This window comes from Lithobates pipiens, unplaced genomic scaffold (assembly GCF_037356315.1).
Source record: "Lithobates pipiens isolate NorthernLeopardFrog02 unplaced genomic scaffold, aLitPip1_a1.2 Scaffold_8, whole genome shotgun sequence".
NCBI lineage: Eukaryota > Metazoa > Chordata > Amphibia > Anura > Ranidae > Lithobates > Lithobates pipiens.
This window is the reverse complement of record NW_027507903.1, coordinates 605,902,314-605,919,801: the sequence shown is the minus strand read 5'-3', so window position 1 is coordinate 605,919,801 and position 17,488 is coordinate 605,902,314. Positions and strand designations below refer to the sequence as shown.

The 17,488-nt window shown below is 44.6% G+C and overlaps 1 protein-coding gene across 1 annotated transcript in view; it reads right to left on the bottom strand.

Annotated features, from left to right (window-relative positions):
- The window catches only part of STAG3 (STAG3 cohesin complex component), a 171,059-nt gene that overhangs the window by 58,775 nt on the left and 94,796 nt on the right, over positions 1–17,488 (bottom strand). The window contains exons 21-24 of the mRNA XM_077470584.1: positions 10,283–10,370; positions 10,120–10,200; positions 5,440–5,532; positions 1,062–1,227 (exon numbers count right to left, since the gene is read on the bottom strand). Of these exons, the coding sequence (XP_077326710.1) occupies positions 1,062–1,227; positions 5,440–5,532; positions 10,120–10,200; positions 10,283–10,370 (428 nt within the window). The remainder of the gene's footprint in view (positions 1–1,061; positions 1,228–5,439; positions 5,533–10,119; positions 10,201–10,282; positions 10,371–17,488) is intronic.

The following is a 17,488-nucleotide window of genomic DNA, read 5'->3' as shown; positions in this document are numbered from 1 at the left end:
ATCTTACAGGACTTAAATCGGTTCAGAGACTCACTATAAAGGGAAGCAGGGAAAGAGACTGCAAAGTCTGCACCTTTAAACATAAACCGTCTAAGCCCCTGTACACACGGTCGGAGATTTCGACAACCAAATCCGTCGGATTTTGCCCGTCGGATCTTGTCCGTTGGATCTTGTCCGTTGGATCTTGTCCGTTGGATCTTGTCCGTTGGATCTTGTCCGTTGGATCTTGTCCGTTGGATCTTGTCCGAAACTGTTGTACACACGTCGGACTAAGTTGTCGAAAAATCCGATCATTCAGAACGTGATGACGTAATTTCGTTACGATGGGACTACGTTGAGGCTAGTAGCCAATAGCTTTGATGTAGGAATTTGATCTGAGCATGCGTGGCACTTGGTCCGATCAAAATTCTCTACGCATCAAACCAGTTGGTCGGGAAATATTTCCAACAAGTTGGAAATTTGGGTCCGACGGATATTCCGACGGAAACATTCCGATGCATACCACACACAGTCGGATTATCCGACAACACAGTCCGATAGGACACATTCCGACGGATTCTCCGATCGTGTGTACAAGGCTTAAGACAGTTACCATCTTTCAGGTCAGGTATCGATGGATCTCCTTTATTTTCAACAAACAAGCTCTTTAAAACAACATATGGAGAATGGTTAAAGCCCCCCCGCATGGATCCTTTTACTGAGGCTGCAAGGGTTAAATTGCCCAGGGGTGCATGAATAAGGTGTAATTTAAACCTATTCCTTACTCAGGAAAGGTACCTTCAGTTGCATGACCGGTCCTGCAAAACCTCATGTCAAGGGAGCTAAAGCCTCCCAGGGTTAGCAGCCCTGCATTGTACATGATGATGCCAACGGACCGCCCACAGACCATAGCTTCTGGGAGAAGAGGAAAGTGCCAGGGTAGGGGTTTGGGTAAGTAATACTGCCTCTTCTTCTAACCTCTAGAAATAAGGAGCATTTAACTCTTGGAACGCAGGGGTTCTCCAATGCAAGGATAGATATTTTTTTCTAATTCCCGGAGTTGGGCTTTAAGTATATATCACCTTCTAGATCTGCAGCATTTGTGAACACGTGATCGACAAGGAAGCCAGCTAGCTCGGCCTGTAGAGACAGGTCAGGTGTGCAGACAAGAGGCTGGAGATACGAGTGATCGTCACGGGTCAGGTGGTCATTGAAGATCACTAGGAGGTCGCTGAGAAGTTTAAATGCCTGAAAATACAGCAGACAAGTGTACAGAGAGAGACAAAGAGAAGACATATACAAACCATAGACAGAAATCATTCGTTCATTTCTTGTATAGTCAGACATTTAGGACTGTATTGCATAGTGATTTGCCCAGTAAAAGCCCACGTACATTCTTTCTGTGCGAATAGGGAAAAAAACTGGGCAAAATTCACATTTTTTTAGAAGTACATTGCATGCTTTTGGAGTATTTATCATTAATAGTATATTAATTTTTAGCTCTGGCTGCTCTGTGTAGTCTTCAGCATGGAGGTAATTGTAAATCCAACTGTTCCCCCAAGTGTCCCTATGTTAGTGTCCCTAACAGTAAAGCAGCCCAGTAGCTTCCTCCTCTGTCCTTATTTACTTTCCCAACACTAAAATCTTAATTTCTGATGGCACCTGACCGACACTAACACCCAACTCTCACCACTAGACCGACCATACATGGTTCGAACGAGATTTGAACTGTTAATGGGCAGACTAAAATGTACCAAGTTGATCGATCACAAGAAAAAGAATAGGCTGCACACCACGATTGTGATCCAAAATCCTTTACTGGGACATCCAAGAGTGACACCACAAAACCCAGATTGCCCGGTAGACGCGTTTCACACCGTTACAAGTGCTTAATCGTTAATGGTAACGATTAAGCACTTATAACAGTGTGAAGTGCGTCTACCGGGCAATCTGCTTTTGTGGTGTCACTCTTGGATGTCCCAATAAAGGATTTTGGATCACAATTGTGGTGTGCAGCCTATTCTTTTTCTTGTACATTGATTGCGGAGGCGAGCCGAGGCAGGCACCCACGAGTTCCATTAGGCTTCCTCATTAGGCAAGCCTTCTCTGTTCTTTTGATCGATCAATCAACAAACAGCCTGCCAGATTCTCTGGCAATTAATGGCAATGGCTGCTACAGCAGCTAGTGATAAGCACTGTCCCCCCCCCCCATCCCCCCCTTCACCCAGTCCCCCTGTCCATAGAAGACAAGGCAGGAGGGATTCCTGCATCAACACTGTCTGTGTTGATTGGGGAATCAAGCAAATATTTTTTATGCAACCGTTGGTTGCAGGAAAGATATTCGCTCAGTGTATGGCCGGCCTTAAGCTGGACACACACTATACAATTTTCTTTTGATTTTTTTCCTTTAGATTTACCAAAACCATATAATATGAGGTCAAACCCTAATGCCCCATACACACGGTCGGATTTTCCAACGGAAAATGTGCGCTCAGATCATGTTGTCAGAAAATCCGACTGTGTGTGGGCTCCACTGGACTTTTTCCATCGGATTTTCCAATGCACAAAGTTCGAGGGCAGGATTTAAAATTTTCCGACAACAAAATCCGATCGCATAAATTCCGATCGTGTGTAGACAATTTCGACGGACAAAGTGCCACGCATGTTTAGAATAAACTAGATGAAAGCTATTGGCTACCTAGCCCGTTTATACGGTAGTCCCGACGTACGTGTTTGAAGTCACCTCGTTTGACAACTTTGTGCGACCGTGTTTATGCAACACAAGTTTTGGCCAAAATCCATCTGAAAAAATCAGATGGATTTTGTGGTCGGAATGTCCGACCGTGTGTATGGGGCATAAAAGATTCAATTTGTATGCAATCAGGCAGGCCCTTGTACTACATTATTTTGGTAAATCTAAAGGAAATCAGAGAAGAAAAGTTGTATAGTGTGTATGGGGTCTTACCCTTAAATTACACCCAACCTCAATCTATACATAAAAGTTCTCAGGCTCAGTGCACCATGCTGAGATGAAGCCTGCTGGTGACAACTAATGATGGGGAGGGAATTAGCCTGGTTCTTAATCACGTGGTATCCACTAAAGTCAATTACGGTAATTACATGAGTTTTATTTCCAAAAAACAAAACCAAAAAAAACTGTTAGCCTTGCGATAAAGGATGTATGAAAATATATAAGTTTATAATAAAAAAAAAGCTTTAACCACTTCCAGCCCAAGGATGTAATATGACGTCTTTGAGTGGGGATATCTGAATGATGGGTGCAGCTACAGGCATCATTCAGAGATCAGATTTTTTGGCTGGCGATTTTGTGCACCATAAGAACGCTCATAGTGGAAGTTCCACCGCTTGATCGTTTTTACAGGTGGTGGGAAATGACCCCCCCCCCCTCCGCCACCCCCTGGTGCTTCTCTGGGCTCGCCCATATGATCGGAAAACTGGAGAACGAATCGGTCGCCTCCAGAAGTTGATCATAGAGATTTCTGGAGACCAGATGGTCCCCAGTCATCTCTATGACCCTCAGAGGCCCGGGCGTGAAGTTATGACATCACGTTTGGGCTGGCGGATGTAAAGAAAGCTGGGGACTCAGCTGGAAAGGCCGAGACAGTTCATTATTTGTTTGATCTCGGTCTTTCCTTCCTGGAGGAGAGATGTGGGGTCCAAAAAGAGGCCCTGTCGTGCACTATTCCTATTACAAGGGATGTTTACATTCCTTATAGTAGGAATAAAAGTGATCACATTTTTTCTTCAAGAGAAAGTGTAAAAATAAAGGTAAAGAAAATTAAAAGCGCTCCCATCCACGCACAGAGAAGTCAAGCCCACATAGGTAAACAGTGCTCAAATCACACATGTGAGGTATCGCCGCGTGTGTTAGCCCTTGGACATTCCGACAACCAAATCCGTCGGATTTTGTCCGACGGATTTTGTCCGAAACTGTTGCATACACACACTCAAAGTTGTCAGAAAATCTGATCGTACTTAACGTTATTTCGTTAGGACGGGACTACGTTCAGGCTAGTAGCCAATAGCTTTGGTCTAGGAATTTGATCTAAGCATGTGTGGCACTTTGTCCAATCGTAATTTTCTACACATGATCGGACAAAATCTGATCGGATCATGTTGTCGGAAAATTTTATAGCCCAGCTGGAAAACTTGGTCCGACGGAAACAGTCCGATGGAGCCCACACACTGTCGGATTATCCGACAACACGGTCCGATCGAACATTTTCTGTCGGAATGTCCGACCATGCGTACAAGGGCTTAGAGCGAGAGCAACAATTCTAATCAAAGATCTCCTCTGCAAGTCTAAACTGATAACCTGTAAAAAGTGTTAATTCATCGTCTATGGAGATTTTTTAAGTACCAAAGTTTGGCGCCATTCCACGAGTGTTTGCAATTTTAAAGCCCGGCATGCTAGTTATCTATTTACTCGTCGAAATATCATGTTTCACTTTATACAAAAAAAATTTGGCTAACTTTACTGTTTTTTAAATTCATTAAACTTTAAAACAAAAAAAAAAACCACACGTTTTAAAAATTCCTGGCCAAATACCGTGTGATGTAAAAAGTTGCAACGATCGCCATTTTATTCCCTAGAGTCTCTGCTAAAAAAAACATATATAATGTTTGGGGGTTCAATGTAATTTTCTAGAAAAAAAATTATCATTTTTACATGTAGAACAGGGTGTAACAAATCAACCAGTCCCCGCATCCCCAATTGTGGCAGGCCGCTGTTCCTGCATCGCACATGATGACATCGGCAACAAGGTAGCCACTCGATGGCAAAGAGAAGAGGCTTCATTAGACCAAATATCCAGCAGGAGGAATAAGGTAAGTATTTCTGCCTATTTTTAATGCACTAGAATAAACATGCATAAGCCCCCATACACACGTTCGGACATTCAGAGAACAAAATCCGTCTGATTTTTTTTCCGACGGATTTTGTCCGAAACTGGTGTTGCATACACATGGTCGGACAAAGTTGTCGGAAAATCCGATCGTGATGACGTTCGTTCAGGTTAGGAGCCAATAGCTTTGGTCTCGTAATTTGATCTGAGCATGCGTGGCACTTTGTCCGATCGGAATTCTCTACACATGATCGGACACAGTCCGATCGGATCATGTTGTCGGAATATTTTATATCCAGCTCTCAAACTTTGTTGGTTGGACATTCCGACGGAAAAAGTCCAATGGAGCCCACACACGGTCGGATTATCCGACAACAGGGTCCGATAGGAATCGGAATTTCCGACCGTGTGTACAAGGGCTTAAGAGAATCACCATCTAAGGGGGAAACTACCAGAACAGGGGAGCTTTAGGGCCTTTACAAACACATGACAGATAAAGTTTTTGTTCACAAAGATGATAGTCTGCCGTACAGCAGTAAAATTATCTGCCACAAAAGGTAGAATGACTGGACACTTTAATTCATGTTAATATTACCTGTTCTCTGACCCTGCGATTAAGATCGGACAGAAAACTCTGGCACAACTCCGTGAATGTGTGAAGTCTCTTACTCAGAGCGGTCACCTCCTCCTGATAAGAGAGCCAACAATGAGGGGGGTGAGGAATGGCGGCAGTGACACAAACTTAGATGAAAAGGAAAAATGATGGGACGAACAAAGAAAATAGAACTATTAGTACAATCAGGAGACTGACACAGCAAGCAACTGTCCTTAGTTATATTTAGGCGTATTATTTGGCGTATCTTGTAGACATTTATAAAGGGATTGAGACATGGTGAAGAATTTTTTTAAAGTATATCTAAACCCAAGAACCTTTTGTTTTACCTGGTGATCCTGCCATTAATATACTTCCTGTCTTAGGGTGTTGTCACCCTAGGACTACATAAAACCTTCCCTGCTCTTCATAACAGAGTGTGTGTGTGTGTGTGTGTGTGTGTGTGTGTGTGTGTGTGTGTGTGTGTGTGTGTGTGTGTGTGTGTGTGTGTGTGTGTGTGTGTGTGTGTGTGTGGGGGGGGGGGGGGGGGGGGGGGGGGGAACCATCAGAAATTTCCATAATAAACATATGCGATCAAATCTTCTTGTGTCTACTCCAACACCGTGAATAATAAAGTGTAAACGTGCTCCAATAAACTTGCTTAAATTGCTTCACCCGAGGTGATAACAAAATGCACGAACCAGATCGCCTCGGGCCACAAAGTGACCTCAAAGCATAAATTTTAGGAAGGAATCCTTAATTCAATGCTGTATTGAATTAAGGATTCCTTCCTAAAAGTCATGCTTATCACTTCGGGTAAAGCACTTTAAAGGGGTTGTAAAGGTAAAATAAATTTCACCTTAATGCATTCTATGTATATATTGCAAATCAAGAAATGTTCCACACTGAAAGTGGTGGGTGGTGTGTGTAGTGCAGAAGCAGCAGAATGGTGTTCAGTGGCTGGGAGCATTGGGTAATGCTTTGGATTAGGCAGTCTAGAATAGAGTCCCTACACTCCCTACTCCTAATAGGGTAGGGACGCTGCAGATGGACACGCCTCAGTCACCAGGATAGCACGAGGAGAAGAGGTTGATTTACTAAAACTGGAGAGTGCAAAATTTGGCGCAGCTCTGCATAGAAACCAATCAACTTCCAGGTTTTTTTTTTTTTTTTTTTGTCAAAGCTCAACTGAACAACCTGAATTTAGAAGCTGATTGGCTGCCATGCACAGCTGCACCAGATTTCAAACTCTCCAGTTTTAGTAAATCAACCCCAAAGTGTCTCAGTTAAATTTAATGCCCAACTCTAAGACCCCTTTCACACTGGGGCGTTTTTCAGGCGTTTTTCATGCGCTTTAGCGTTAAAAAAAGCGCCTGAAAGAAGCTGCAACTGCAATCCCAATGTAAAAGCCCGAGTGCTTTCACACCGAGGCACTGCGCTGGAAGAGCGTCAAAAAAAGTCCTGCAAGCAGCTTCTTTGCAGCGCTTTTGGAGCGGTGAATACAACGCTCCTAAAACGCCCCTTCCCATTGCAATCAATGGGAAGCGCTTGTAAAACGCCAGAAAAACGTCTGACAAACGCTATTGGCAGCAGCGTTTTGTGGGCGCTTTTAACCCTTTATTTGGCCACTAGTAGGGGTTAAAAGCGCCCCATTAACGCTCGAAAAACGCTGGTAAAGCGCTGCTAGTTTAAGCGGCGCTTTACGAGCGTTTTTCGGGCGCTGACATTTTACATTGGGACTGCAGATGAGGCTTCTTTCAAGCGCTTTACAGGCGCTTTTTTTTAACGCTAAAGTGCTTGAAAAACGCCTGAAAAACGCCCCAGTGTGAAAGGGGTCTAAGGGTTTTTTTTTTTTTTTTTACACTACCATAAGAGGTTAAAAATAACAAAAAAAAAAAAAAAGTTTGAGCTGCGATACTCGCTTTCAATTCAGCTGGCCAACAGTACTTCCTTTTAACCACAAGATGTTCTCAGTCTGAGCAATGCTTAGTGTCGCTCAATCCAAGAGACTAATGCCACATACACACGACCAGACTTTTTGACAGCAAAGGTCCGACGGAACTAGTCCGTCAGACAATTTGATCGTGTGTGGGCTCCATCGGACCTTTGCTTGCCAAAAATCCGGAGGACTTTAGAAATAGAACATGTTTTAAATTTTCCCACCGGAACTCCTCCGGACCGAGAAATCCGTTTGTGTGTATGCTAGTCCGACGGACAAAAAAACAACGCTAGGGCAGCTATTGGCTACTGGCTATGAACTTCCTTATTCTAGTCCGGTTGTACATAATCACGTTCGAATCCGTCGGACTTTGGTGTGATTGTGTGTGGCCAAATCCGTTCATTCGGAAAGTCCGTCGGAACTCCATCGAAAGTCCGCCGGAAAGACTGACGGACCTAGTCCCTTGAAAAGTCCAGTCGTGTGTACGCGGCATAAGACTATACTGTGAGTACAGGTGGCCTCCTAAGGTGGTGTCACCGCAGCGCCAATTTTTACTTTTTTACAGTATCGCAATGCAAAAAATGCCAATGCCATTAGGTTAGCACAGCTATCTGAATTTGAAGGTCTATCCACCACTGGGAGAGGAGAAGATTGGATTGTGATTGGCTTGAAGACTTCAGAATAAGGCACTAATAGTGAACAACAAAATCAAAACACAAAGTTGGGTTCAGTTTGCAGAGGGTAGTTGCATAGCTCCCAACTGTTCCTGATTTCGAGGGACTGTCCCTGATTTGGAGCAATGTCCCTCTCATTTGTCCCTCATTTTGGTCTGATCCATATAGTTGTATATAAAATGCACTTTTTATCTTTCAAAAAGTGTTTCTCAGTGCTAAACCTTTCATCTAAATTCTAAATTGCTTCATCTGTAAATGTTAAAAGCCAATATAAAGGAATAGGAGTGGCAAAAAAAAGTCCTTGTGGATTTAATTAACCTTTTCTTGGGTTAATTCTCCTTTAAGGGTGTGTGTCAGGGGGGGCGTGTCCTATGCCTACATACGTTTGCAAGTAGGTGTCCCTCATTCCCATCTCAAAATGTTGGGAGGTATGTAGTTGTGATTGTAAATCTCTAGATTTAGGGGGGGTCTAGGCTAAGATAGTCAGCATCAAAAATGAGTACGTAGGTCAGCAAAAAGGTTTTAAAACTGGCTCATACTACCTATGTAAAAAGGTATTTACCCACAGGGTTAATGTGGAACTTCATTCTCCTAATCCACATTGACTATTTTTAATCCTTATGCTGCTACCTTTATTAAATAGATATGAAAGTATATCATATTTACTTTTTTTAATATTTTTTTCAGTTACTTCCTGGTTTCTGGCCTAGGCAAATTATGTCATACCTCCCAGGAGTCTTCAGGAGGGGAGGAGAGGAGGGGGGATTTTCTCAGCCTGAGCTAAGGGTAGATAGATTCCAGGAAGTAAACGCTACACCAGGGATATGCAATTAGCGGACCTCCAGCTGTTGCAAAACTACAAGTCCCGTCATGCCTCTGCCTCTGGGCGTTATGCTTCTGGCTGTCAGGGTCTTGCTGTGCCTCATGGGACTTGTAGTTCTGCAACAGCTGGAGGTCCGCTAATTGCATATCCCTGCGCTACACGATTCATTTGCCCTTACTCAAGATGAAAATAAAGCATAGAGACATGAATGGATGGGAGAGTTTGATTTGAATATTAAAAATGAATCAAAGCGGGGTTCCACGCTAAAAAAATGTTTTCCTTTAAAAGACTCCTTTTAACTTATAAACAAACATTTGGAGGAATTTTTTTTTATATGCTTACCCTAAATGCCCTGTTGCTATGTAGTCCTCGTAATCTGCCACTTCCTGGTCCGCAGAGCTCCCAAGACTTCCTCCCTCACCTATGCTCCTGGGAAATGATGACAGATCATTTCCCAGGAGTCTATGGGCAGCACAGTACTACGCCCGCCGTTTAATCGTGCATGGGCAAGATCGAGAGGTGCATGCTGGTTACCCAGCATGCGCGTCTCCAAAAATATTCCAGGAAGCGATCTCAATTGGGCTTCACATGCCCACATTCATGATGGAAACAGCCACAAAAATGTATATCTTTGAACCAATCGATCAAGATCATTGTATACTCTTATTTGAATTTCATTCACAATAATACTAGGATTTTCGCCGGAACACCACTTTAAATAGTGTTGTTGGTTTGTGATGCTCAGATACAGGGAAGATCTTCTTTAAAGGAGAAGTACAGCCAAAGCTCGTTTGACTGTACCTCTCCCTCCTGTGGATCACAAGAGTGCAGTTCATTCTGTACTCCTGTGGCGCGTTTTCAACAGACAGCGGTCTGAAGCAAAACCGGTTCAGGCTCAAGCAAGATCACGACAATGAAGTCGGGATCCTCCCACTACCTTGGACTGGTACAGCCTCTCGGCAAACCGCTGAGAGCCTTAGCCGGCCATTCCCACTCCCTTCACAGCCCAGCGCTCCACTGAGCGTGGGGGGGGCAGAGCAGAGAGCTGGTGACGGACAGTCACCAGCTCTCAGCACTTTGCTCACAGAGCTCTGAGAACCGAGCGATCAGCAGTCTTTGATTGCTTGGTTCTTAGTCTTGGAGCCGGCATGGGATGAATGCAGAATCAGTCCGATGGTGAGTACGATTTTGAAAAAGAAAAAAAAAACATAACACAACTTCTTTTTTTTAAAGTGAATAAATCTTACCTCTGATGGTTGGGAGTTATTGAGATGGGCGAGAGTCCAGAGAAGAGAGAAGTAACAGCAGACAAGAGCTGGGAGGACAATCTATATAAAAGGAAGGAAGTAAATGATCATAAAATAGAGTTTGCCATGTGAGGTATACCCCATTAGGATCAGTCTATGGTACCTGCTCAGGAACCTCTCCTGTGTCTGCCGCCTTCTGCAGAATCTGGCAGCACGGTTCAAACAGCTCCCACTTGGTAAGATTGTAAGCACTGGAGAGAAGGTGGAAGAAGAGGATGATTTGCTACTATCTCTCAATATGGAGCCAATAAACATTGTACAAAAAAGGCCTGAAGCACTGGGTGGACCTCAAGCACACTGGACATTTTTTATGCTGCTCTTAGGGGCATGTGCCATTTTTTTTTTCTGCCTCTAAAAGCTTCGTGTTAGCCTATGTGTCCATGGTTGTTTAGAGGAGTTTAGAGGCAGGGGCGTTTAGTGGGATAAAAAAACAAAACAAAAAAAACAACTGCCAGCGTGTCCAGAAGCAGCGGCGTTTTAGCAGGAAAAAAAAAGCACAATAAAGCACAATCAATGTGTGAAACGCGTTAACAATCCTCCCCTGTGCGTTGTTCTCTATATGTGCTTTCTACATGGCGGTTTGGATCTCAGTTTTGGTGTGTAGCCATCCGGATTTTTCTTCACTTGAATGCACACATAGGTGTTTAGAGGCGCTTAAAGGCAGGGGCGTCTTAGCAGAAAAAAAAAATGGTTGAAAAACGTCCAGCGTGCATGAAGCCTTAGAAGCATCAACCAATCAGCTGCCAGAGTTGAACTTGAAATTCATATTAACAATAATTAAAATAATGAAAATACAGCAAGACAAATGAGGTGCAAAATGGTTCTAGCATTTATATTTTGTTTTATGCAGGACTTAATTTATCTTTGGCTACAAATGTTTCAAGCTGAACTCCAGAAAAAACATTTTTTTTTTTTGTCTTCCATGGGGAGCAGGGGCTGACTGACCATTCGGGCACTGCCCGAGGGCCCAGGGTCAGGGAGGGCCCCATGAGAGGCTCAGTCCGCCGCCTGGATGAGCCCACAGCTTAGTATGCAGAATAGAGGCAGTGAGCTATGTCATCCCTGCCGGCAGTTGATAGGGCTGTATCAGAGGACTCCAGTGCTGGCGAGGATCAGAGAGCGATCATGGAGCCATGGGGATGATGGCAGTGACAGGAGCTCTGGCCACCTGCCCCCCTGGGGAATTCAGTGGGGCCACAGATATCAGTGTTATTTATAGAGAATAGCATATAGTGAATGACATTGTTATCTGTACACTGAGTGCTTTTCCCTAACACTGACATCTGTACACTTCGGCAGGAAGAATGTCCCTTACATTGGTGGTCAGTGAGAAGAATGTTCCTTACATTGGTGGTCAGTGAGAAGAATGTTCCTTACATTGGTGGTCAGTGAGAAGAATGTTCCTTACATTGGTGGTCAGTGAGAAGAATGTCTCCTTACATTGGTGATAATTAGGAAGAATGCCCCTTTTATTAGTGGTTGATGGCAAGAATGCCTCTTGCATTGGTGATCATTGGAAAGAATGCCTCTTGCATTGGTGATCATTGGAAAGAATGCCTCTTGCATTGGTGATCATTGGAAAGAATGCCTCTTGCATTGGTGATCATTGGAAAGAATGCTTCTTACATTGGTTGCTGGTGGGAAGAATGCTTCTTACATTGGTGGTCAGTGGGAAGAATGCTCCTTACATTGGTGGTCAGTGGGAAGAATGCTCCTTACATTGGTGGTCAGTGGGAAGAATGCTCCTTACATTGGTGGTCAGTGGGAAGAATGCTCCTTACATTGGTGGTCAGTGGGAAGAATGCATCTTAGGCCGCGTACACACGAGCGGACTGTATGGCCTACTTAGTCCGTCATACAATCCGACGGACAGTCCGTCATACTTTCGAATGAACGGACTTGACCACACACGGATGCACAAACAGTCCGTCGAAAGCTTGCGCGATGACGTGTACAGCACGTACGACGGGACTAGAAATAGGAAGTCCAATACACAGCAATGCACCCTTCCGCCGTGTAAATCCTTTCTGAGCATGCGCCATTCTTAGTCCGTCGAACTAGCCTACTGACGAGCGGATTGTCCGCTGAAATCAAAGTATGACGGACAGAATTACGGAAATTCCGAAATACTTAGTACGCCAGACTGCACGCTGAAAAAGTCCGCTGAAGCCCACACACGAGCGGACTGTCCGCTGAAATGTGTTTCGACGGACTAAGTACGCCATACAGTCCGCCCGTGTGTACGCGGCCTTACATTGGTGATCAGTGAGAAGAATGCTCCTTACATTGGTAGTCGGTGGGAAGAACGTTTCTTACATTGGTGGGCAGTTAGAAGATGCACCGTATATTAGTGGCTGATGAGAAGAATGCCCCTTAAGTTGGTTATCAGTGGGAAGAATGCTTCTTACATTCGTGGTCAGTGAAAATTATATAAATTAAATACAAATGATTAAAAAAAAAAAATGTAAAGCACACCCATGACCCTTGCAAAGCAGTACAGAGTCCATGAGCATAACCACAGAGGGGTGAGATCTGAGTCCCAAATGCTAACAGGTTCAAGAAAATAACAGAGAACTAGGCACTCCCTCCAGCTTAAAAAGCTACCCGCAGGACCTTATGCCCAGAAATTCCAGGTTGAGGCTGAATCATCAAAAATATAATGTAAGACATGGGTGCCCAACCAGTGGCCCGGGGGCCACATGTGGCCCGCGGAGCCCTCTGATGTGGCCAGCGACCTCCTTCTGTGGGATGGCAGATTGGCAAGCCCAGAACATGGGTTGCAGACCCGCCACCCCAGAGCATCTGTGTTGTTAATGAAGCTGGGAAAGCAAGCAGCTATGGAGCAGGGCTGTTATAAGCTGATGCTTCCTGTATAGCGCCGTCTCTTGCCACAGGCGGTGTGATGCCAAATGCACTCTGCCAGGGACAGCAACAGCAGGCGATACCTGAATGGAAGACTGTTATTAAAGGTCAGTTTATTACTAAATTTGCCTTGTATGTATGGGCATATCTGCGCAGTGGTTACTGGGCTGCTTTCAAACTGATCTGTAGGTGCAGTGCACCTTCAGGTTACCTGCACTGAGGCATAGACTTCTGTTATTACCTGCGGGTTTGGTGAGCTTTCAGAAAGTACACCATACCTGCAGGATATAATAGAAGTCTATGGCAAAGTGTAACTAACACACAGGTGCACTGCGCTGCATTAGTGTGAAAGGCCCCTTTCACACAATCGGTCCAACTAATCGGACCCTCCATTCACCTCTATGAAACGGCAGATGTAAACAGATTTGTGTCCTTTTACACCCGCCTACCTGCAATCTGATTCACAAAAAAAACAAAAAACAGAAGGGGATCAATCCCCTTCCTTCAGGGCGGATCGGAGAACCCATAGAGTAGAGTGGGCTGTGTCCACTCTGCACAGACCTGTTATCCGCCTGCTTCATTGTGGCCCGCGACCAGTTACCAAGTCGCTTAAGTGGCCCTCGCTCTTCAGAAGGTTGGGCACCCCTGATGTAAGAAGACCAGTTGACACCCTTGCAAATCTGGGAAACCATTGTTGATGCCAAAAAGCACAAGAAGCTCTCACAGATCTAGTAGAGTGTGCCTACTTTAGACAGGAAAGGGTAGAATCCAACTCTTGAGACCATGAGTGTGAATGGTGGTCTGTCTATGCCACCTGGAGATTCTGGAACAGAAGCTGATGCAACCTTTGAGGGTCCATCTGGGATGAAAAAAAAAGGGAATCGATCTTTTTAAAATAAGCTGTGGCTAACAGACTCTAACAAACTGAACTAAAGTCCATCCAGTGAAAGAAAATTTCCATTGGGTGAATCGAAGCCGGAGAGAGAGATGGATGAACAATATCTTGGTTGAGGTAAAAGGAAGAAACTATCCTAGGCAAGAAGCCTGGTTCTTACCACCACCTTGTATTTATACAGAACCAAAAAGAACTCTTTGGGAGGACAGGGCCACTAGCTCAGACACTCGCCTTGCAGAGGTGGTAGCTACAAGGAAATCCAGGTTGTGGTTGAGAGTAGCATAGACACTCGCCTACAGGGGTGCTTGCTACAAGGAATCCACCTTATGGATGAGAGTAAAGAGACAAAATGTGTTTAATGGGTTCAAACATTGGTTTCTGACGCACAGAAAGAACCAGATTCAGATCCCTCAGAGTCATAGGGTAAGAACAGTGGAAGCTGCATGGGAGACCCCTCGTACAAAAGGTCTTAATTGAAGATTGAAAGGCCAGCAGTCTCCGACATAGGATACAAAGAGCAGAAAACCTGACCCTTGATTGGGCTGAGAGCCAAATGCTAGTCCAGACTTTGGTGGAAACCTCAAGACTTGTACCAGGTGAAGTATGCCTTCTACCTCCGATGGTGGACCAGTCTGAGGCTCAAGCTCGATCCTGCATAGCAGATGAGGAAGAAGCCTCAGCCAAGGTCAGATCCGGAATGTACCGATTCCACAGATCCAGCAGAGGTTCCCTGTATCTGGATATAATCCTATACAGTTTATGCTGAACCTTGGGGCCAGGAGGTCCACATCACTTATTTCTCACCTGTTACACAGGTCCTGGAACACTTTCAGATATAGAGACCACTCCCCCTGGATCCAGGCATTGCCAACTGAGGAATTCTGCCTGTCAATGCCAGTGTAAGCCACACCCACTTCCTGTCATGTGAGCAGTATCAAAAAGGACCCAGTAAAAGACTTAAGCGGAGTCAGATGCCCCTAAGTAAAATTACAGAGAAAGACGACACCAGTGGCACTAAAACATGGGGCCAAAAAAATAATAAAGAGAAGGTTGCCACAGTACGGACTATCTTCAGGGACACAGTAAAAATAGTGAAATACAGCCAAAACTGGCATGTCTTTCGATCTTGCCAGGGATTATGGGGTGGACATACTAAAGGCAAATAAACTGTGTACTTTGCAAAATGCAGTTGCACTCCGCAAGAGCAGTTACTCCAAAGCTTAGTAAATGAGATGAAGCTCTGCTGACTTCATCATCAAATCATATGCAAGCAAAATTGCTGTTTTTTTCTTGCATACAATTGGGTATTTTTTGCAAAGTGAAGCTTTTTACCTCATTTACTAAGCTCTGGAGCAACTGCACTTTGCAAAGTGCACAATCCAATTGCCTTTAGTAAATCCAGCCCTATGTGCCCAATGGCTTTGAAGGCTGGAAAGTTATGTCATGGAGAATGCAAAGAATCATTATGACAGACCTAACCAAGAAAGGGGCTTTTGGAGAGGGCTAGGAGCAAGCCTCTTACCCACTGACTATGGGCCCTGGCTTTTAAGGGAACGCTACTCTTTGTGAGATGTGTACCTGGGGGACACTTGGAGTAATATTACTTTGGATTCAAGTCCATGTCTCCCCAAGACACACAGACTCTGGGAACTGGAGGTTCCATATCCATATTTGGGGTCTCTATGCATCAAACCAGCAATGACTGTAGATGTTCATGTATTCCGCTCAAACCACTAGGATCCCCTGCAATAATGTGTTTATTGTAAGTAGGTTTTCTGCTATAGTTCGTTTATTAAGGTGTTATGTCTTTGTCCCATTGTATAATTTCACCCTTATGTACCCCCTTGGTGTGTATTCCCATTATTGTCCTATTGTTTCTGTCTGTCTGCTAGCATTGTCCCCTCCACCTAGGCTGGTTGCCCCCCCCCCCCTATTGTCCCCTTCACCTAGGCTGGCTAGTCATTCCTTTGGATTTTACCTCCTTGTCTGTGTAAGATGTTTGGGGCAAAAGGGGCTGGTATTAGCTCTCGGTCTGCTCGGAACGTATTGGAAGGCAGGAAAGAAGCACCTATTTGGGGTGCTGAGCGGTTCCGTCACATTTGGTGGCAAGCAGTGAGATGCTTCCTGCAGTCTGGGACATCCAAACCTCCACCGGAATCCAAGGTCCGAATAGCAGAAGAGGAGAAGTACAGATACCAGCCACCATGGAAGAGGATTTCGGTAGGAGGTTGTTAGAGATAGGGATACAGCACAGGGAACCAGTGTCAGAGCAGGTCCTGCTGGGATGGTATGATTCTGTCTGCTGGGAACTCTGTAAGGAAGCGCTAGCCCATGAGCAGCGCCACCAGTGAAAAATTCTCCCATCCATCCAGGAAAGGTACTGGTCACAGTATGAAGTGCAAATGCTGCTACTGGGGAAACAACCACACAAGGAGTGGTGTCGGGGGGGCATTGATAGTTTCAAGAAACTATTAGATAAGCACCTCAACGACCACATCATACAGGGATATACAATGTAATACTGACATTTAATCACACACATAGGTTGGACCTGATGGGCTTGTGTCTTTTTTCAACCTCACCTACTATGTAACGATGTAAGGAGTGGACAGCTGAGTTAAGCAGGCTGGTCCGGGCGGAGATACGGTTGGACGAGAGCTACAGGGTCATAGGAGTGTAACCCTCTCAGCGAGATCACACAAGCACTGATGATTATGGTCAAGGTTCATTAGATCTCTCTAGAGATAGAGCATCAATAATATCTGGTAAGCACTCTTATTTACTAGAGGTGGAGGTCTTGCACATGAAGGCTTCACATTGCTGCTGGTGATGGATGTCTATTAATGAACTTTTGAAGAATTCGCCCATCTTGCTACACCCCGCACTCCTCCACAGTAACGATACACCAAGAAGGGGGCAAGCAGACATCTTGTTACACCCACCAGATTTTTGCATTTAACAGTTATTTTTATTTTTTTGAAAACTATTTTTTTATTCAATTTTTAAAGCATACAAATAACAACAGGCCACTCTTGTGGCTGACACCCACCGGCTATAACACAGTTGCCGGTGGACATTTACATACAAAACAATAAAACTTTTAAACTTTTGCCTAGATATATACCAGTCAAGTTGGCCTCCAACTGGAGGAAGGCACTAGGTGACACCGCACCCGCGTTGTCCCACATTTGGGCCGTGATGCTAAATGCAGTCCAAAGTATGCCCCAACCCCCCCAGCACCAAGAATTTTATATGAACAAATAACTCGTACCCCCTACAAAAGTGACCAGTTATCCTAATGCAGAATTATCAATATTTCTCCAGTATGCCAGTCATAGACATCCCCGACCGATGCCATCCAACCCCCCATACTTTATCAAATTATCAAATCAAATTTGGTCAGTGTCCCCCTAGTCAAGTAGGTGGCTTTGTAAAACGGTACTGCCTTGTTAACCAATGCTTTCCAGGATTCCAAGGTTGGGGCTGAGGAGCTTTTCCAGGAGAGAATAATTAGCTTTTTGGCATAAAACAGCAATAGGGTAAGAAGAGTTC